General features: G+C 41.6%; 1 protein-coding gene across 1 annotated transcript in view; it reads right to left on the bottom strand.

Annotated features, from left to right (window-relative positions):
• LOC126353790 (E3 ubiquitin-protein ligase TRAIP) overlaps window positions 1-22339 on the bottom strand; it is a 199064-nt gene that overhangs the window by 54263 nt on the left and 122462 nt on the right. The window contains 1 exon segment of the mRNA XM_050002879.1: window positions 13385-13727. Within this exon segment, the coding sequence (XP_049858836.1) occupies window positions 13385-13727 (343 nt within the window).

Below are 22339 nucleotides of genomic sequence, written 5' to 3'. Positions count from 1 at the left end.
AGGGGGAAAAAAGGCTTAATGGGGTGGTCGTAGGGATGTTGTGAGGTTGACATGGTATTAGAAGGTGGAAAGGGTAATATGAGGTTTAAGTGAAAATAAATAGAAATATATATAGGGAGAAACAAAGGTGTTAAAAAAGTTGAAAAAGTGTTGGTTTGAGATGAGCTATGTTGATCCTGTGCTGAACTTAGGTTGGTGAACAACAATGGGTGCAAAGGTTAGGTAGTTGTCTCCAAAACATGTTAAAAGGTGGGGAAATTCAGGAAAACTTCGAAAAAAAATTTTTTCTCGAAAATGTTTTCGAAAAAAAAAAAGAAATTTTTTCGAAAAAGTTTCGAAAGATTTTCCGAAAATAAAATTTCGAAAAAAATCTCGAAAAATATGCGTGTAAATGTATTCAAAGGGCTGGTTGTGTACTGGCAGGTTATGAGAATGAGGCTAACAATTGTTTGATGAAGAAATAATAACGTTTAAACCTGTGGAAAGCTGCTAAAAAATGATCGGTTATGTGGGAAAAACGGGATTGGAAATAAAACGAAAGTTGTTGGAAATAGCTGAGATGGTTGTTTAATGGGTGAAAGGAACTGAAGCTGTGAAATAGTATTCACGATTTTACACGAAATGTTTGTAAACTTGGAACAGTGGATTTTATAGCAGCGGTTATGTTGAAAGCGTTAAAAATTTTTAGGTTATGATTTGGAAGTAAATTACGTATTATTGAGTATAATTAGGCAGGATAAAATGTATGGTTTCCACATGGGAAAAATATATTAAAAAACAAAGATTCCAAGACTTACCAAGCGGGAAAGCGCCGGTAGATAGGCACAATGAATAAAACACACAAACACACACACAGAATTTCGAGCTTTCGCAACCAGCAGCTGCTTCGTCAGGAAAGAGGGAAGGAGAGGGAAAGATGAAAGGATGTGGGTTTTAAGGGAGAGGGTAAGGAGTCATTCCAATCCCGGGAGCGGAAAGACTTACCTTAGGGGGGAAAAGGGATACACACACACACACACACACACACACACACACACACACACACACATACATACACAAGCAGACATTTGTAACGGCAAAGAGTTTGGGCAGAGATGCCAGTTGAGGCGGAAGTACAGAGGCAAAGAAGTTGTTGAAAGACAGGTGAGGTATGAGTGGCGGCAACTTGAAATTAGCGGAGGTTGAGGCCTGGCAGATATCGAGGAGAGAGGATATACTGAAGGGCAAGTTCCCATCTCCGGAGTTCTGACAGGTTGGTGTTAGTTGGAAGTATCCAGACAACTTGGACGGTGTAACACTGTGCCAATATGTGCTGGCCGTGCACCAAGGCATGTTCAGCCACAGGGTGATCCTCATTACCAACAAACACTGTCTGCCTGTGTCCATTCATGCGAATGGACAGTTTGTTGCTGGTCATTCCCACATAGAAAGCTTCACAGTGTAGGCAGGTCAGTTGGTAAATCACGTGGGTGCTTTCACACATGGCTCTGCCTTTGATCGATATCCGCCAGGCGTCCACCTCTGCTAATTTCAAGTTGCTGCCACTCATACCTCACCTGTCTTTCAACAACTTCTTTGCCTCTGTACTTCCGCCTCGACTGACATCTCTGCCCAAACTCTTTGCCTTTACAAATGTCTCTCTCTCTCTCTCTCTCTCTCTCTCTCTCTCTCTCTGTCTCTCTGTGTGTGTGTGTGTGTGTGTGTGTGTGTGCGTGTGTGTGTGCGTGTGTGTGCGTGTGCGTGTGCGCGTGTGCGCGTGCGCGTGTGCGCGTGTGTGTGTGCGTGTGTGTGCGCGTGTGCGCGTGCGCGTGTGCGTGTGCGCGTGTGCGTGTGCGTGTGCGTGTGCGTGTGTATTGGAATGACTCCTTACCCTCTCCCTTAAAACCCTTTCTTCTTTCCCTCTCCTTCCCTCTTTCCTGACGAAGCAACCGCCGGTTGGGAAAGCTCGAAATTTGTGTGTATGTTTGTGTGTCTATTGACCTGCCAGCACTTTTGTTTGGTAAGTCATATCATCTTTGTTTTTAGGTATATTTTTCCCACGTGGAATGTTTCCCTCTATTATATTCATATCATTAATTTGAACCCAACAATTACATTTGTTATTGTCACTGTTGGATTTCGAAATCTTTTCTGTCATCTTATTTTCTCTTTCTGTTTTTGCCAGTAGTTTCACTTTGTATTCACCTTCTCCTTTTTACCGTAATCTACTATACAATTTTATCCCGCTTATATATACTCAATAATACGTAACCCACTTCCAAACCATAAAATCGTTTCTTTTTTCCGCTTTCAACACTACCGCTACTATAAAATCAACCGTTTCTAGTTCACAAACAGTTCCTTTCACCTATGAAGCAACCATTTCGGCCAGTTCTAATAACTTTCACTTTATTTCCATTTCCGTTTTTCCCACATCATTGTTTATTATCGCACATAGTTCATCTTGCTTAAAAGGAAATTTGATTTGAATGTAACGCTTTTCAATCCACCATTCACAATATTTTCCTGCGACCTGTTAGAAATAAGTTTGTAAAACATTAAAAGATAGATACATTAAGTCATAAAAGAAACAAGACATCAGAGGATAGTTAAAGAGCATCGGAATTTCGTGAACCATACTGAAATGCATAATTCTGCTTACATGCACATTCATATGTCCAGATTCGTATGTAAATTTTCTTGGAGTACCAGTACTATATTATCTGATGTTTGGTTCTTTATTATGGCATAATGCCATAGGTGCAATTGAAATGCAGCGAATAGCTTGAAACTAGCCAATGGTGTGAAATCAAACATTTCGTTTCAAATAAAACAGAAAAAATTAATGAAACCCAAATCTCTTTAGCAAACTGACAAAAATAACTTAATTGTTCTGCAAGGCGATTAATGCTTTACTGTCAGGAACGTGGAAATAAAATGTAAAACTTATAATGTATTTTAGCTTTCTGCAATTATGCGAACGTATTTTAATCCATTTGATAACTCCCGGCCGCAAAAATCCGTACAATTTGACGTGAGAGCAATAAACGAAGAGGGAACAACAAAATCACTGAACGTAAGCACAGGTCACGTGGAGACGACCCACCTCCCCACTTTAACTCAGACTGCTCTGGGCATCAGCGCTAGCTTTTCTATATTTCCGAACCGGGACGATATTAAGAAGTGGCTCCCAGCCTGCTTCAGTAACCAGAAGCAAAAGAAGGTAGAACTCGTATGCGACTCAACTGCGCATGCGCAAGAGCCTGCCCGCAACTGCTCAAAGTTATCCAATTTAAACAGGTTGTCACGTCTCGCTCATCAGAGGCAATTTGTTGTTCTGAAGCATTATAGTCTTCCTAAAGCCTTTGACACACTTTGCTGTTGGCAGACAGCTTGTATGAGCACTGTGCTTTGTTGTATATGGCACATGTCCTTTGCAATTTAAGTTTTATTTTTGTTTTCTTTTATCTCATTCACGTTTTGTTGCTGCAGCATTATTCTGCAATAGCGGGATACAGTAATATCCTTTGTTAGAGTATTGCTTCTTACCAGTCAAAATCACAAAATTTTAACTGAAAACTAAAACAATGAAAAATTTCTAGAATTCTTTAATTCCCGGGTTTTCTCCCAGATGAAAAAATTCACAGGTTATTCCCGGACTTCCCGGTTGTCCCAGGTCGTATACACTCTGAATTTACAATTGGAAAGGGAACAGAAAGATTCTTGTCCTTACAAAGTTTACATTGATCAAAAGGTCAATGAATATAATAAAAAATGTTATATAAATTGATGGAAATGCAAAGTAATATTATATGAATAAAATATTGATGTATATAACAAACATTGTGTGTTCGAGCTAAGGGGAGGGATATGTAGTGCCTCGAGAATTTTGAGGTAAATTCCTGAGACCCTCTTATTTCCACCTTCTCGAACACATGTTATTTTAGAGATGAGTGTGGTAAAGTAGAATTTTGTCTACTGCACCACAATTATGTGTGTGCAGGACGGATGATCAGTGTAGGCAGATAGTCGCCAAGCCCGCCTAAGAAGTTACATGCCCACCTCAAGGAATAAACACGCCACACTCCGTGTGACGTCAAACATTATTGTGTGAACATTTGAATGTTGTTGAAAGAAGAGAAGAGACTATTACTTATTCATTCATTCTCTTACTTTCGTAAGGTCCAGACAGTTGTCTTGTTAAATTTGGAGAGATTTGTAGACTGTATTTATGGAAAAATGAATGTGACAGTTTGACGGACTGGAAGGTGTAAAGCTTACGAAAAATGTTTTAGTTGTATGAAAGCTGTTATGTGTCATGAGGATACAGTGAGATTGAGTTCAAAGTATTCTTGAGTGTATGGAGTTATTTCAAAAGTATAAAAAATTCCTCAAAAGCAGCATTTTATCTTCGGAGAAGTTGTACAGGACACTGCAGCCGGCTATCCTGAAAAGAAGATCGGCGAAGCAACACCAAGTAAGTTCGATAACCAAGGAGGAGTGTGAGTCTTGCACACCATTACCACACTGCCCTCTTTAATCACCAGAAACCGTATAGTTCAGGAGATATGACACCAAACCTTTAGATGAATGAAAAACTAGCTTTTGCTTAAAATGGCACACAAATTATCCTGTTATATTCATCCAATGTTTCATAATGCCTGTACTTAGTGGTTTCCAATAAACTAAGTATAATTTCAAACCTTTCTTTCCATTTACATGGTTGAAGGAAAATATTTAACACAGTAAGTCATTTGTAAAGTAATCAGACATTTGAAGCCTGGGTTAACTGGTGTATGTAAAATCCATCATGATTTTGATGATTACAGTTTTGCCCCAAGTTAAATTATGTTATTGTTGGTATTATAGTCAGTTCATATACTGGTTCGATGCAGCTCTCCACACTGGTCTATCCTATGCAACTGACTTCATCTATGCACAACAAAAGCAAACTACATAGTTCAAACAGCTTACTGTAGTCAAGTCTTGGTCTCCATCTACAGTTAACAACGCCCACCCCTCCCACCACATGCACACATTTCCCTCCATTACCATATTAATGACATTTTGATGTTTCAGGATCTGTCCTATTAATCATCGCTTATTTTAGTGAAGTTGTTCCATAATTTATTTTCTCTCCAATTTGAATCAGTAGCTCCCGATTTGTTATTCAGTGAATCCCTTTAATCTCCAATAACACCACATTCCAAAAGTTTGCATTCTTGTTGGAACTATTAGTTGTCCATACGTCACATCAATACGTGTCTACACCCCAGAAAAATACCCTTAGAAAAGATCACCTAGCATATACAGTCAAATTTGTTTATATTCATTATTTGGAATGCCTTACATCCAAATCTAGTTATCAGTGCCACTGCACTCACCATTACAGCTTCTCACATAACTGACACCATAAAGAGAGGCATGGGAATTCCAAACATATGTTGGAAACAACAAAACTCATTACGATGTAAAGGATAAATTTATCAATGAAAATAATTTCTGAAAATATAAGTAATTGGATAAATAAACAAGATTCTCACCAAGCAGCAGCAGAACACACACAAGAAAAGTATTACAGTTTGCCAGCTTTTGGAGCCAATGGCTCCTTCTGGTAGAAGGGTTGAAGCGTGGAAGTGGGATGAAGGAAAAGGATGCACGAGATCTAGGAAAGGAAGTTTGGAAAAGTCGCCCAGAGCCCTGAATCAGGGGAAACTGACTGGATGAGATGAAAAGGGAAGACTCTGATAAATTGTTACTCACCATATAGAGGAGATGCTGACTCACAGAGAGGCATAACAAAAACAATGCTGTACATCTGAGCTTCCAGTCTAAAGGATTTTTTTCCCTGAAAGCTCAAATGTATAAGCAGCCTTTTTGTTGTGCCTGCCTGTGACTCAAAGTCTCATCTGTACAGCCAATCTCCATCTATCCATTGTTATTACATTCTGGATTTTTCTTTACTTGATTAAAAAACTACACATAGATTTTTGGCCTTTTAAGCTGAAAGCTTATTTGTTTGACCGTCTTTGTTGTGCCTATCTGTGACTCATCATATTCGTTATATGGTGAGTAGCAATCTATCTTTCCATAATACTGTCATTATTACATCCTGGATTTTCCATTATTCTAGTTAATGGTTATGTTGCTACCTATCATTGTGTTATCACAGGATATAATCATCCTTGTACTCTTTTCAACGACAAACCACTACATAATACTTTAGAATATATTTACAACTGAATTTTAATAACATGAAGAACTAGACTGGCATACTAGTTATATTATTAGAGTTATCAAGATTTTACCAAATACATGTTTTATTCTTTAAATATGCAGAACAGGATTTTTTTTTATATTTTATCCAATACATGTGGCAGCCTCAAAGCTCCACACTCCCCCACCCATGGAACCAGCAAGATCTTTCTAAGAATTACTGGCAACACTGCAACAAACCTACAGTACATGTCACTGATGTGAAATATATTTGCAGCAACAAACTTAGTTACATTCAAGACAACAGCAGCAGCAGCAGCAGCAGCAGCAGCAGCTCGGGGCCGGTAAATACGAAACCACCCACCATAATGACAGGCCCTATGAGTCAGCCAGTAGCTGCCTACACAGATAAAGCCAGCCAACTATACTGTTTGTCAATGATGGTTACAATGTCTGTCTTTATGCCTGTATCTTCATACTACAATGTCATTCAGACACGCATGCATGTCTGAAGGAATATGTGCTGTTGTTGACGATTACAGCTGTGGTAAATGTTATGAAATGGATTTGCATTTCACAAATACGATTTGATGTCAGCTGTTTGTGCACCTGAAAATTTGTGCTGGACTGGGACTGGAACCAGAATTTTCCACTTATCACGAGTGGTCGTCTTAACCACTTTGGCTCTCTGATTATGTCTCCAAGACCGATTCAAACTTCCACATGTCTTCCAGTCTACAAAGCTTACACTTACACATTTCATGATTTCTGTACAGGGAGAGAGAAACGTTTCTTCGTCATTTATCCTCATGAGGCACGGATACATCAATGACGATTACAATGTCTGTGTTCATACAGTGTCTGTATCTTCACATCAAAACCACAAATTTTCATGTGTCATACACAGTGGATGTCAATTCATATTCACTATATGTGAATCTATTTTGTAATGTACAGTCTGTGTCATTCAGGCAGAAAAGTGCCCCATTTAGCCTTCAAAGCGCTGACATTTTGGACTGACTGAATAGCCCTGTGTATTATGTCATGTTGTGCTTTCCTTTGCACCCTGCTGGCATAACGCAATACACAAGACATGTAATTACAGCATTTCATTTCAAGGCAGTCGTGCTGCTTTTGAAGTGAGTGATTTCGTATGAATCCCCCAGAGATGCACTCACTAGAGAGAGCTTTCAGCAGCTCTCCCTATCTCCACCTTTCATTGGGTCCAGGAGTATCACATGGATTCCTATATTTGTTGTGGCTCCACTATGTGTGCCCTGCTACATAGGACCACTATGGATGATCTGATATCATAGCTTGACAATCTTGCATGCTACCTTGCTGCTTTTTGAGTGTGTAAAGGCTGGTTAACCCCACCCACAGCCCAGAATAAAAAGGGATACACTACTTCACATGGATCTCACATGTGCATAATCCTCACCCACACGAGTGAATGGCTTCAGTAAGTACAACCAACCATCTAAGTCACACTACGGATCTGATCTAATAGATCATTTTGTCACAGGATCACTAAAGCTGACAAACCTGATAATGAAATAACTGTCAATTATTTGTCCATTTGGTGCACCAGAGCACTAAGCCCACATAACAATGTACCATGTGTGGGCTTCAGCTTGTCGTCCTATTGGTATTGCTACCAAAAAATTTCGAAGCAGCAAGGATGCTTTTGAACAATGGTTCAGGCCAGCAAAGCAGGACTGTCAGAAAGTACTGCAAGTCACTGTTGCATCCAGTGGCAAATAAGCTAGATGGCTGACATCTGAATTGTGATAACAACCAGAGCACTAAATGCATGGACAATCTATGATCAAGACACAGTGTGCCACATTGGTGATTTTTTTGTAGCATCTTGTGGCTGTACATTTTTCCCACTCTGGGTCCTGTCAAGGACTATAATTAGAGCCCAGCTGTCATTGAGAATTCCTCTACACACTAAGGACCACAAAAACCTTCCAAAGATCAATTGTTGAAGTGCCCTGGGGCTTTGACTTCTGTTTCATCTATGTTAATGATATTTTGGTGGCACCATCTTTGCCAGAAGAATGTGGACCACCACCTGCAAAGAGTCTTCTAATCACTTTGACAGCCCACTGAATCCTGCCGTGCTACAGAAGGACATAGTGGAATAAAGTAAGGCAGGTCTTCCTATAGTTGACTCAGCAACTACAAAGAAGATAAAAGGAATTCAGGTGGTAGACTATATAAGATGTAGGAACACAGGGAGGGAAGGGACGCAAAGGTAGGGGAGGAAAGAAGAGGAAGGTGGTGGAGATGAGGAGGGAGAGGGGAGGGAAGGGAGACAGGGAGAGGGGTGGAAAAGTAGGGACAGGGGAGAAGGAGAGTGGAATGAAAAGAGGAACTCCCTCCCTACCCCCTCTTTTCAACCTTCCTCTCCCTTTCTCTCTTCCCTTGTCTCCCTCTGTGACTCCATCTTCCTCTCCATTCCTCCCCTCACACTATCTCTTATATCCCGCATCCTCTGAACTCCCTTTAATCTTGTGCAGCTGCCGAGTAATCTGTGGAAAGATCTGCCTCACAATATCCCACTGCCTCCTCCTAGACTCAGGTGTCAGTCCCTGCCCCCTCCTCACCTCCATCTATCCAGGCATCTGCTATCGACAATCAACAGTTATTATTGCAGTGGCCACAGGCGGATGAGTTTGTGTGTGTGTGTGTGTGTGTGTGTGTGTGTGTGTGTGTGTGTGTGTGTGTGTACATACATGAACTTCTTTCTACAGAGTGTATATATGGGCAAGGAAAAAGAATTCCCAGTTTTCTCCTGGATAAAAATACACTGTTTCCCAGGTAAAAATACACTGTTTCCCACGTGAAAATACACATTTTCCTGGGTGAAAATATCCCTCAGAACAGTAAAATTTATCAATTCCTGGAGCAGTAAAGGTTTTAGACACCACATCCCGGCACTTTAGGAAATGGAACCCAGTAAAAAACGCGTTTTGTAAAGATCTTTGATGCGCAGCACCATGTATGCAGCCTATTTTCATATTAGGGAAACATAAAAATGAATACCAAGCACATCACATTAGTTTCCAAAGCACTGAGGTCCAGACTGTGATTTGCTTTTCTCAGCTAATCACAGCTCACATCACGTTATCTCACCAGTAAAAGAAAGCAGATATTCAGAACATAGGACAGCCAGTAGCTACATCACTGTTAAGTAGAGCAGATGAACAAACAGAAAAAGTTTATGGTTTAAATTAATACATATGAAGCACAGCTAAAAGAAAAGCTAAGTTTCCACATATAACACAGAGAAGGGGAAAAGAAGAAGAATGAAGAAGATGAAGATATGTCAAACACAAACATGCCAGTAAAATTTTAAATGATGACAAATTTCTTGTCTTCTGGGCTTGAAATTCTTCTAAATGGCTCGTCCTCAAAGTTTTAAGTTTTGAATGAGAGTCAATCGCTCTGTGATTTAAGGAATTCATCACATGCTTTCGCACGTAACATAATTCATCTTGCGCAAAAGGAAATTTACTTTGAAATCAATGCTTCTCAAACCATCATTTGGAATATTTTCCCACGACCTGTTAGAAATTAAACATTTGTAACATCATGCTCATCGAAAGCAGTTGTGAAGTATTGCATAGACTTCGTCCTGAAGCCTATGACATTTTGCTGCGGTGAACACTTATGTGCACACTGTGTTTCGTTATTATAAGTTTTACATTGGTGTTTCTCTCTCGTTTATGTTTTACTGCCACAGTATTATTCTACAGTAGCAGGCTAAAGTAAAATTTTTTGTTAGAGTATCAGTTCTTACCAGTCAAAATCACAAAAAGTTAACTCAGAAGTAAGACAACGAAAAATTCCCAGAATTCTAAAAAAATTCTGGGTTTTTCCCAGTTTTATCCCGAATGAAAAAATTTCCTGGGTTTTCCTAGTTGTCCCAGGCCTTATACATGTTGTTCTACCAGAGAAAGAGCAAGAGCTCGAAAGTTAGCATGAATAGTTTTCTGCTGTGGGTTTCTATGCACCACACACCAGCTATTGGAGAATGATTACGTTTTCCTTTGTTTTACGTATTATTCCAGCCAGGAATTTCAATTGTTGTTATACACAAGTGATCTTTGTTGAATTTAATGTGTCTGCTGCTCACACCCATTCCTAACAAGGCACAAAATGCCACCTCAAAACAGTATTTAACCCCAACAACAGTGTAAATTGTGACAATACTTACGTACAATAAACTTGTATCACCAATGCAAACCTTGAACTGAAGAAATCCAAGCATCACCCTGTATGGTCCTAGCTGACCATCTATGGTTCCATAACTCACGCAAGGAATAAATAGCAACACGATGCATTATAAGCAGATCACAAGAGCCTCACACAGGTTGTTCTGCTCACACATCCCATCACCAAAAGCCCCTTGGTGATCTTTTCAGATGCTTTAGCCCATGCTGTGGTCTCTGGGTGCAGTTCTTTAGTAGCATACCAGTGGAGTGTTGCAACCCTTATTCTTTTCTCCAAAAAGCTGACAGAAAAATATTGTTCTTGATTACTGTTTTATAAAAACTTCTCACTGGCTCCACAGCCATGAAATACTTCATCTTTATCATTGAATGTCACATCATCATCATTGTTTATACTGATTACCAGCCACTATGGTTCATGTTTCCATAATCCCACAATTTTCCACCAATTCAGTTTAAGTACTTTAATTTCACTGTTCAGTTTCCTCCAGAAATTTGGAAACAGCAGCAGCATCAATAATGTTGGTGCCGACACTTTGTCTTGTCAGAACCATCTCTCAATTCCTAACTTTCAATGGGCAGGTGTATTTCCACTACTGCTGTTCAGACTAGGCAGAAATTTGAGTGAGAACTGTCAGGGGGTCTGCAGAACAACTGATGTGTGACGAGCCTCCACGTTTGCTAGGTGAGTTCTTTTTCCTGTGTACCATGCCTAAGTGCACTATACCAGGAATCCTAACAAATCTGAGGAAGAAGATGGAATGGAAGTGACTAATGTTATCCTCAGGTCACAACAAATGAGCCAACTTATTTTCACAGACAAAGCCACACCAAATCATGTCTCTCTGCACAGTCTCTCTTTATGAAAGGTTTTGGAACCACTGTGTACGGCCTCTGCACGGGCATAGAAAGGGGTGACAGGATACTAACATTTTGAATAAAAGGGGAAACAATGCTATCTCTGTCAATGGAAGTACAGCAGCATATTTGAGTGATGAGAACACCACTGAATCACCAGACCCAAATGGATGGGCCCTAGTGTATCAGCTACCCCCAGCAATCCATTGGGCTGTAACCCACATCCCGATAGATGTCGGGATGTGGGTTACCTGACACAGGTAAGCATAACTGGTGAGGAGGTAGCGTGTGGAGCTTTCTGCCTGACCAGCAGTTAACACACCAGCCCGTTATCAGTGGAATATGGGTGCCATGAGGAAAGGCAGCTATCATAAGGGCAGCAGATAACCTGAACAGTTACTGCAAGTGGTTTTCCCAGGGAGAGTGGTATTTGCTGGCCAGTACGTGGTGTGAGGGTGATTCCATGACACAAACTCAGAGGCTGCACATTATTTCACAGCCACCACATAAGTAAAACCCGCACTAATAAATAAGAACATGAGAAATTTGCATTATCAGAGTGAATTTTGCCTCAAAATGTGGAAGCATGAAATTACCCAACAGACGCTATTTATACCTAATGGTATCCAGATGACTATTCTCAGAGGTCATTTGAAACAGCTTTATTTTCTGCACAAAAATTCCAAAATGTAATCAGTTTTCAGTAACTGGTATTGCACATCATCTGGTGAAGCCCAATTTCCAAAGATAATGTGCATAATAATATGTTTGCAAAATAAAAAAGGGCACAAGCACAACAATGCATCAGTGTACTGAATGCTCTGGTGCAATGCCAACTGTGAGCTGTTCAATGACCTGTACAAGATACGTATCACATAATATGTAAAACTCGGCCATTGGACCTATCATCTTACAATAAAGATGATGCAAGTATGTGTGCTAGCTATAGTTTAATTGTTGGTATTATGTACACACATTTAACATGGTAGTTTTAGGTGCTGAGTGTTTTGAACTGTTGTCGCATCAAATACTGGTAGAGGTTGGGCTTGCACTTTTTTTTCCCCCCCTCTTCCCCTATTTTGTTTACAACTATGTGAACCTCAGCAAATAATTACACGGTAACCTTTACCAAATACTTTTTATTGTGTGTTGCTCATTGTTTTTCTTTGTTATTTTGAAATGTGTAAACAGACTAATGCTAGCCCATCATGGAATCAGATTACGGTCCCCACAGCACTAAAAGGGATCAGTGAAACGCAGAATACAGGTGTAGGCTGCTGCCCTACAAGCGGGAAACATGGCTTGTTTATGACAGTTGTGCTTCTGGTCTTTAAATCCTGAGCAGTAGAGCAGTTAAAGACTTGTGAATTTCTGCATAGCTTTTTGGACTTTTAATTCTGAACTGCAGCATCACTTTCAGACATTTGGAAAATTTCTGCATGGCTTTGCAGACTTTGAAAAGTTATCCACAACCTACTTTTGAACTTTAACTTTGAAGAGCATCGTAAAGTTCCAGACTTTGTCTAATTTCGATAGAGCTAGTGATCCAGTCGCTGCTCTTATGGTATTAAGCAAGGGTTGTATATATTTTCGTTACTAAATGGTACGCAGCTTGTGTTAAGAACATATTTGCATTCACCAACCACATCCTTCCTGCAGTTTAATCAAATTATACGTAGTTTACAGAACAATAACACGATAATGTGACAGTTGTGTGGCCCACCCCAACCATGTGCAAAGCTAACTTCAGAATTTGGTTACACAGTTATTTATCCACTTTAACACACAGAGACAGTATATGGAAAGATAATAGTACACCATAAGTGTGCACTCAGCTTTTGAGCCAAGCAGACAGATGAAAAAGCACACTTGAATCCGAGAAATACTACACGAAATTTGGTCAGACTTAAAAATTATTTTAAAACAAAAACTGTACCTATATACTTTAGTACTTTACACTATACTGTTTATCAAGAATCCCTTATCAATTCCTATTAGTCCAGTGGTGTGGTCAACAGCTAAAAATACACTCTCACATAAACAGACAAATCCTATCTTAGAAACAGAAAAGAATAATAATGCAACTATACCTCAGCAAGTGTAGACTTCCTCTTCTCAATAATGTTGTGAGACAACTTCAGTGTGTTAGGTGCTGGGCTTTCAGTTACAAATCGCCTAAGAGCACTCTGACTAGGATGAGATGCTGTAGGTGATACTAAGGCTGCCTCAAGGTTTTTTATCTTTTTCTGTAGACTTCTGTTCTCTTCTTCCTGGTGTTTGATATCGTCTGTTAATAATGCATTCTTTTCCACCTGATTACTCAGTTCTTTCTTCAAACGGTTCAACTCATTTAGAGCTGAATTCAAATCTTTTTCAGATTCTTTCAATTGTGTTTGAAGATTTCGCCTCTTCTCTGTTGAACCTTGTAATTCCCTTAAAAATTAAATATTAATTTTTAAGTTTCCTAGCATTATTGTAAGATCTTTGTTGCAGTTTATAAAATATAGTTCACGACAGAGGTGTAATACGACAAAATTAACAAGCTAGGAACCTCATATGAATTTAGGGCAACTCTGATGTCGCTTACCAGTGAGACACTAAATTCTGCTCCTTTCAATGTATTGTATCTTTAACATACAGATTTATCATTGTTTTAACAAAAAGTGGTTAGAAAATCTACAACACAAATTCATGAATGTATAATTGAAAACCTTGTGTTTAAATAGCAATAAATAATTGACATCATCATTAACAATTAGAAAAATTGTTTATGCCTTAGAGAGAAATGCCGAATGTGTTGTTGAGTGTATTTTATAATATTCATTGTAAAATCTGAAAAGCCAGACAGACATCAGCATTTTTTTTTTCTCTCTCTCTCCAGTTGAATGACGCAAACAAACAAACTCCCCTTTACAGACTGGTAAATAATTAGTGAAAATGGATCACTGGCTGCAGTACCTTTTAAACATTACGAAAATAATACTGAAAGAATTTAGAAAATAACTAGTACATGAATAGGTTAGGCAGCATGGGAAAACTATACCTAGTATTTAATGCTACACATGTTACATTAATGCATAATTATGTTTCAAAGACTTGAGAATATATGGAAGTGCCACATAATACAAAGGTAATATGGCACAATGAAAAGACTGTGGGATATTATTACACACACACACACACACACACACACACACACACAGACACACACACACACACAGACACACACACACACACACACACACACACAGACACACAGACACACACACAGACACACAGACACACACACACAGACACAGAGAGAGAGAGAGAGAGAGAGAGAGAGAGAGAGAGAGAGAGAGAGACACTGTCATCTCTGGGTGCTAATGCCCTGACTGTGACTGCATCTCATCAACTGGGGTGAGTAATAGGAAGGAAAGTAGATTAGAGTTTAATTGTGTGTGTGTGTGTGTGGGGGGGGGATGAGGGCCAACAGTTCACAAAATTTCAGAATCAATGTAACACTGGTGTCAGTATTGACAAGGATGGTGCACAGATCTCCAGCCAAACCAAGGGCAGTCCTAATGTCAGTATATGAGACACACACAGCAAAAATATGCTGAACCGAAGTGCCACACCACAAACTTCATAGAGGGGTGGATCCTCTTGCCAGAGGAGGAAACCACGCTTTAAAGAGCAATGTCCTGTGCGCAATCTGGCAAGCAGCACTTCCTTCCATCAGAGCAGTTGGCATGAAGTCTACCATGCCTGTGTGATCAATCTGAGTGATCATAGTTTGTTTCCTGCCACTCCAATCATTCAATTTCCATCTTTCCATCAGTGCAGTTGATATGAAATCTGCCATGTCTGTTTGGTCAATTTGAGTGACCATAGTTTCCCACCACCTCCAATCATTCAATTTTCCAGTAACATTATTTGTCTGTTTGATAATGAGATAGTGGCATACAAGCAAATGCCACATCAACATACACCAGCATCCTGACATGCTTCTCTGACTCCTTTGTTATTTCCCTGTATCCTGATATGTCCAGGTACCTAGCAAAAGAACAAATGCTTGCTACAGTGTTGGAGCCACTGTAAGGAGTCATGGATGAGCGAATACATATGGTGGACTGCTTACATCACACTGAGTGAGTTTAGAATAGACGAGAAACCTAGTACTGTGGTGCCTGTTAATCCACTCCAGTGTCATCATAATGCCACACAACTCAATGATTTGTTAATTTTTGCAGAAAACACACTTTGGAAATCCTTTCAGAAAACACAGGGGAACAACTGAGGACATTCTCTGGCTGGTATCCATCTTTATAAACAACAATAAAACAGTAGTAAATACTTAAAATTGAAGAAAACAGAGTTGTAAAAACATAATATGGAGCACAAGTTGTCTTGTATTGCACAAGGCTTAAAATCACTTTAGGCTTCTGGAGATGTGAAGGTAACAGTTAGTTCCACCCCTGGCTGTGTATTCTGAGGTCTGACATATTCAGATCCTTCAGACAGTCAGTAGCATGTTTCCCCCGTGGCTTGGTCACATGGGGACAATTCCTGAACAACCATTCGAAGCTGGGGTGGACTGCTGCACTAAATGTCCATGACTGAGGCAAGGCTGAGATTTTCAGGACCTGGTGAGCCAGCAGGAAATTCCACTAAATCCAGAGTGGCAGTTCACCAGCCTCTGTACACAGACTCCAAATTGGGCTGGTCCGAAACGCATCAGCTGATATCCAAATCAAGTGTTTAACATCTTGAAGCAGGAAATAAGGGCCATTCCATAAACCATGCTGTAATTCAACTGTGACCTAACAAATGCCCTGTAAAACTGCAGGAAATGGGACCTGTCAGCTCCTGGTGTCTTTCTGAGGGTTAATTCTGAGTCAAATAGTTGGCCTAAAAAGTGCACAGTGCTCTTAAAATTTAAAATGTCCCCCACTGTGAGCTCTGGTTGGTTAAAACTTCGAAGAGCGTGGCTAAAATTGACATATGTAGTCTTCTGTGGTGATAACCAAAAACAAATTTTATTGGCCCAAGCTTGCAGCCTCTTGATGGTCAGCTGTAGTTGCCTCATTGTCATTGTAAGACTGAAGGAACAGTAGGAGACTGCAAAGTCATCCACAAACAAAGAGCATTTAACAGGGCTCCTGACAGTGGAGGAGATACCACTGATAGTGATTGCAAGCAATGCGACACTAAGTACAGGGCCTTGGAGGACTCCATTCTCTCGAATATAGCAATCAGACAAGGCATCACCAATGCAATACCGAAGTAGCAGTCCCTGAGAAAGGATTCAGTAAGAAGTGGCATATGTCCACGTAGCCCCCATTTATGAAGTCGGCAAAGGATGTTGTACCCACAAGTGGTCTCGTATGCTTTTTTCGAGGTAAAAAAAAAAAAAATTCCAACCAAGTGGCTACACCTTAAGAAGGAATCCTATATTGCCATCCCCAGCTGTATCAAGTTGACAAGGCCAGAATGCTAGTGCCTGAAACCGCACTAGGACCAGCACAGATGACTTCTGGATTCAAGGAGCCAGTCGAGGCAACAATTGACCAGGCGTTCAAGAGTTTTACCCATGCAGCTGGTAAGAGCTACAGTTCAATAACTGCTAGTGTTAGTATGACCCTTGTCTGTTTACCACAATAGTAGTAATATCACTTCCTTCCAAGTCATGGGGTTCTGTCCATCAAACCAGATCTAGTTCAAACAAGATAGGAGCTTGTCATTGGCTTCAGGGCACAGATGATGGTGCATTGTATAATGAATCTAATCAGGTCCTGGAGCAGCATCTCGGGCCACTGACAGAGCTGATTCCAGTGCCCACATGGAGAATGGAAGGTTGCAAACTTTTTCGTTAGATGAGGAGAAGCAGTAAGTCTCCTCACCTCCACAGTCTTACAGAATAACTGGAATTAAGAAGTTTGTATTGATAATGCAGTGATGGTAAAGAAATGTTCAATGAAAACCTGAACCATTTCTTTTGGTGCATCCGGCATGATCCCATTTCTCAAGAAGGCTGTAAGGGAAAGTGTACTGTTTTTGCTTGATATCTGCCTTACTGAATTCCAAACTTGCACAATGGAAGGGGATGGATTAATGGAAGTTACAATTTCTTCCAGGAGATCCTCTTGTGATCTTTTTTCACTCGCCTCATTTGTGCTCTAGCAGATCTGAAGGTACAGAGGTCTTTCTGCAAAGCTGCATGCCTGGCTTTGATTTCCAAGCGATATTCGCCATTCCATCAAGGGCAGGCCATCATATGAGGTGGTCACTGGATCTCACAGGTGGTGATGTCCACTATCTCCCAGACACCGTTCTGTCATTTCAAGATGACCTGCTGAGTATATCGTGAGCAATTTGTCTTTTGAACCATCCAAGTCGGCAGACGAATCTGGGAAATGGTTAATGGAATGAGTTGCAATAGTTGGAGAGCAAAACCGAAGGTCAATGGCTGAAAATAACCATGTAGCTGTGGAAAAGTGTGTCATCTGTGCAGAGATCAAAAGGAAGTCACCCTCTGAACGGGGCGAGACACTCAATAATTCAACCCCTGCAGCAAGGGGCAGTCTAGCCCACAGTACATTGTGTGCCTTGAAGATTTCCTGAGGACAATGGATGGGGGATTGCACAGAAGAGTTCTGTCAGTGCATCTGCATCCAACAGATCATGATGTGTAAGATATAAAGAACACACTGTGATTTTTTGTTGTTGTGAAAACTTCCACAGCAACTGCTCAAAAGGCTGTGATAAGAAAAGAGGAGAGAAGAGGCGTCTGACATGAATGAAAACAGCCACACCACCATTCGCCCTGTCTCCAATCAATAACATAGTCCTTCCTGTATGAGTGGTAGGCTCTTAATGCAGGTGTATCAGTTACTTTAAAAAAGTTTCTTCTAAGTAAATACTAAACAGTATCTCAGGAGACAGGAGCTGTAATTCTTACAGATGTGACTGGTGTCTTAAGTTCCACTGCAAACACATATGTCCCTGTGTCACACAGTGATGTACTTCGGGCAAGTGAGAGACTGTTTGTTTACTCTTACGACAACGTATCTTTGACTTGTTGTATTGTATGCTCTGTGACTATGTAATAAAGTGTTGTTAGACTGCTAATCGCTGTTCTACTGTGATTCACGACATAAAAATTTGGTGCTGAAACCCGGGCTAGACTTTGCCCGATACAATTTCCACGATTGTCGTAGTGAACCGAATTTTGGACGCACGTCACAGGGCAATACTACGAGTGGGATTACTGCAGCGATTTGTCACACCACGCAACAAGCTCTTCGATGACAACCGTCTGCATACACAACTAAGTTCAATTGAATTATAACCCAACATGTTTTGTAGTGCCATTTGTAAAGACTACTGATTACATTATTGCCACTGTGTACTGCTATTGTAGCTGTTCGATTAGCACTTTAACGAATTATCAGGTCCTACGTGACGCCTGTAGATTGTTTATGACTAGTGCTGCCATCTAGCGACCATCAATTGAACTACTTCACCTAGCAATCCAAAGATAACACTTTACTAGGACTAGCTGATCGCTCACCGACACTGCTTTAAACTTTGGAGTAATCGGACGGAATGGACGTGCCAGACCACAAACCAGAAGCACAGTTACACTTTCTAAAGAGAAAACGTTTGAAAGAAAGAGCAAACATTACGCGACTCATAGCGGAAGTTGCAAGGTTGTCAGACACATAGGAAATCACGGATTATAAATATTACAATGACAGATTGAGAAGCGTTCTGGACAGCCTCATTACATTAGATGAGGATATTCACAAGCTGTTAGATGATGACGAATACGAAGATGATGTTCCTAAATGCGAAGATTATATAGACACCGCGAAAATCACAATTTCTCAATTGTCTCATGAAATAGAGAAACAGCTTGAGAAATCGGTAGCAGACATAGATTCCCGACAATCCGCCGGTACAATCTGTAACAATGAATGTTCCCACACCTTCAGTAAAACTTCCGCCGATCAAGCTTGAGCCTTTTTCAAGCGATATCGAGACATGGGCTTTTTTTTTTTTTTTTTGTGGTTTTAATGCGCACAACTACAATGGTCATTAGCGCCCTGACTAAGTTAGGAATGCACCGCGAGGCACAAGGTTAAAACAGCAACTAAAAGGGACAACACTATAAAAGACGTATTAAAAGGAATAGGATTTAAAAAAAAAAAAACCAACAACAATAACAACAACAACTGCATAATCAAACTTCCTGAGACAGGTGTGCCAAGTTGATAAAACGAAGAACGCGAGCAACAGCTCCTGGGTCATCCGCTAAAATGGCATCCAGAGTACATCGCAGGCCAAGATCAAGACACAGTGTAGTAAAATCCGGACAGGACATTAAAATGTGGCAGACCATCAGCAATTGCCCACATGGACAGAACGGCGCCGGCGCAGCTGTCAGCAGATGGCGATGGCTGAACAGGCAGTGTCCAATTCGTAGCCGGGCCAAAACGACCTCCTCCAGCCAAGAAGGGCATGAGGAGGACGTCTAAACCGTGGGAAGAGGTTTCAACGCCCGAAGCTTGTTGTCCGTAAGTGCAGCCCAATCGGCATGCCACAGCGATAAAATGTGCCGACAAATGACCCTGCTACAATCTAATGAAGGGACACAACAAGAAGCCGTCTGAGGCTGGAGAACCGCAGCCTTGGTCGCAGCATCTGCAGCTTTGTTCCCAGGGATACCAACATGGGCAGGAACCAACATAAAGCTAACTGGACAACCGTCGTCCACCAGCTGCTGAAGAGAGCATTGGATCCGGTGCACGAAAGGGTGAACCAGATACGGATCACCGAGGCTCTGGATGGCGTTCAGAGAATCGGAGCAGATGACATAAGCAGAATATCGGTGGCGGCAGATGTAAATAACAGCCTGGTAGAGGGCAAAGAGCTCAGCTGTGAAGACCGAACAATGGCCATGTAGCCGGTATTTGAAACTTTGTGCCCCGACAATAAAAGAACACCCGACCACGTCATTGGTCTTAGAGCTATCTGTATAAATGAAGGTCATATTAATGAACTTCGAATGAAGTTCGACAAAACGGGAGTGGTATACCGAACCGGGGGTAACCTCCTTTGGGAGCGAGCTGAGGTCAAGGTGAACGCGAACCTGAGTCTGGAGCCAAGGTGGCATGTGGCTCTCGCCCACTCTAAAGGTTGCAGGGAGTGCAAAATCAAGGTGTTGAAGGAGGCGAGAAAGCGAACTTCAGGGGGTAGTAGGGGAGAGACATACAACCCGTATTGACGGTCGAGAGAGTCGTCAAAAAAAGAACGATACAATGGGTGGTCGGGCATTGACAGTAGCCATCAGGCATAACGACAAAGCAGTATATTGCGCCGGTAGGTGAGTGGCAATTCACCGGCTTCAGCAAGGAAACCTCGACGGGACTAGTATAAAATGCTCCAATTGCAAGACGTAAACCTCGATGTTGAGGCGGCGTAAGATGGACGGCCGTGCAGAGGAGTATACGAAGCTCCCATAATCCAGCTTGGAGAGGATGATCGACCGATATAGGCGAAGTAGGACAGTTCAATCCGCTCCCCACGACATACCACTGAGAACACGAAGGACATTTAGAGAACGGGTAAAACGGGCGGCCAAATATCACATGTGGAGACCAGCTAAGTTTCCTGTCAAATGTAAGACCAAAAAATTTTGTCGTCTCCATGAATGGGAGAGCAACGGGACCGAGTCGTAAGGACGGTGAGATAAAGTCTTTGTAGCGCCAGAAGTTAATACAGACCGTCTTCTCGGCAGAAAAACGGAAGCCATTGGAGACACTCCAGGAGTAAAGACGGTCAAGAGAACGCTGAAGACAGCGCTCCAGGAAACATGTGCACTGCGTGCTGCAATAGATGGTAAAGTCGTCCACGAAAAGGGAACCTGATACATCAGCTGGGAGGCAATCCATTATTGGATTGATCGCTATGGCGAAGAGAGCAACGCTCAAAACTGAGCCCTGTGGCACCCCATTCTCCTGGCGAAAGGTGTGACAGGACAGAACCCACACGTACCCTGAACTGTCGATCCATTAAAAAGGAACGAATAAAAAGAGGGAGGCGACCGCGAAGGCCCCATATATGAATGGTGTGGCGAATGCCTGCCCTCCAACAGGTGTCGTAAGCCTTCTCCAAATCAAAAAACACAGCCGCGGTCGGGCGCTTCCGCAAGAAGTTATTCATAATGAAGGTCGACAAGGTAACCAGATGGTCAACAGCAGAGCGGTGCCTACGAAATCCACATTCTACATTGGTAAGTAGGCGTCGAGATTCGAGCAGCCAAACCAAACGAGAGTTAACCATTCGCTCCATCACCTTACAGACACAGCTGGTAAGCGAGATGGGTCGATAACTGGAAGGCAAGTGCTTGTCCTTCCCCGGCTTAGGAATCAGTACAACAACAGACTCGCGCCAGCATGCGGGAACATGTCCCTCAATCCAGATGCGATTGTAAGTACGAAGAAGGAAACCTTTACCCGCACGAGAAGGGTTCTTCAGCATCGGAATATGAATAGAATCAGGCCCTGGAGCGGAGGACCATGTCCGGGAAAAGTGCATTTTCGAGTTCCCGCATGGTGAATGGCGCATTGTAACTTACACCATTCGAGGAGCGGAAGTTAGGTGGCCTAGCCTCCTCTGCCTGTTTTCGGGGGAGGAAGGCAGGGTGGTAATGAGCGGAGCTCGAAACCTCTGCAAAAAAGCGGCCGAAGGCATTGGAGACATCCTCAGGGGCCACAGGGACATCATTCGCGACCCTCAAGCCAGAAGCTGGTGAGTGGACCTTAGGGCCAGATAGCCAGCGCAGGCTACCCCAGACAACAGAAGGAGTAAAACTGTTGAAGGTGCTTGTGAAAGCAGCCCAGTTGGCTTTCTTGCTTTCTTTAATAACACGATGACACTGCGCACGTAATCTTTTATAATTGATACAATTCGCCACTGTAGGGTGGCGTTTGAAGGTGCGTAAAGCACGTCGATGAGCACATAATGCGTCTCTACATGCTGCGGTCCACCAGGGGACCGGT

The sequence above is a fragment of the Schistocerca gregaria genome, chromosome 3, assembly GCF_023897955.1.
Source record: "Schistocerca gregaria isolate iqSchGreg1 chromosome 3, iqSchGreg1.2, whole genome shotgun sequence".
NCBI classification, from domain to species: Eukaryota; Metazoa; Arthropoda; class Insecta; order Orthoptera; family Acrididae; genus Schistocerca; species Schistocerca gregaria.
The sequence above is the reverse complement of the archived record's forward strand: the minus strand, read 5'-3'. Positions and strand labels throughout refer to the sequence as shown.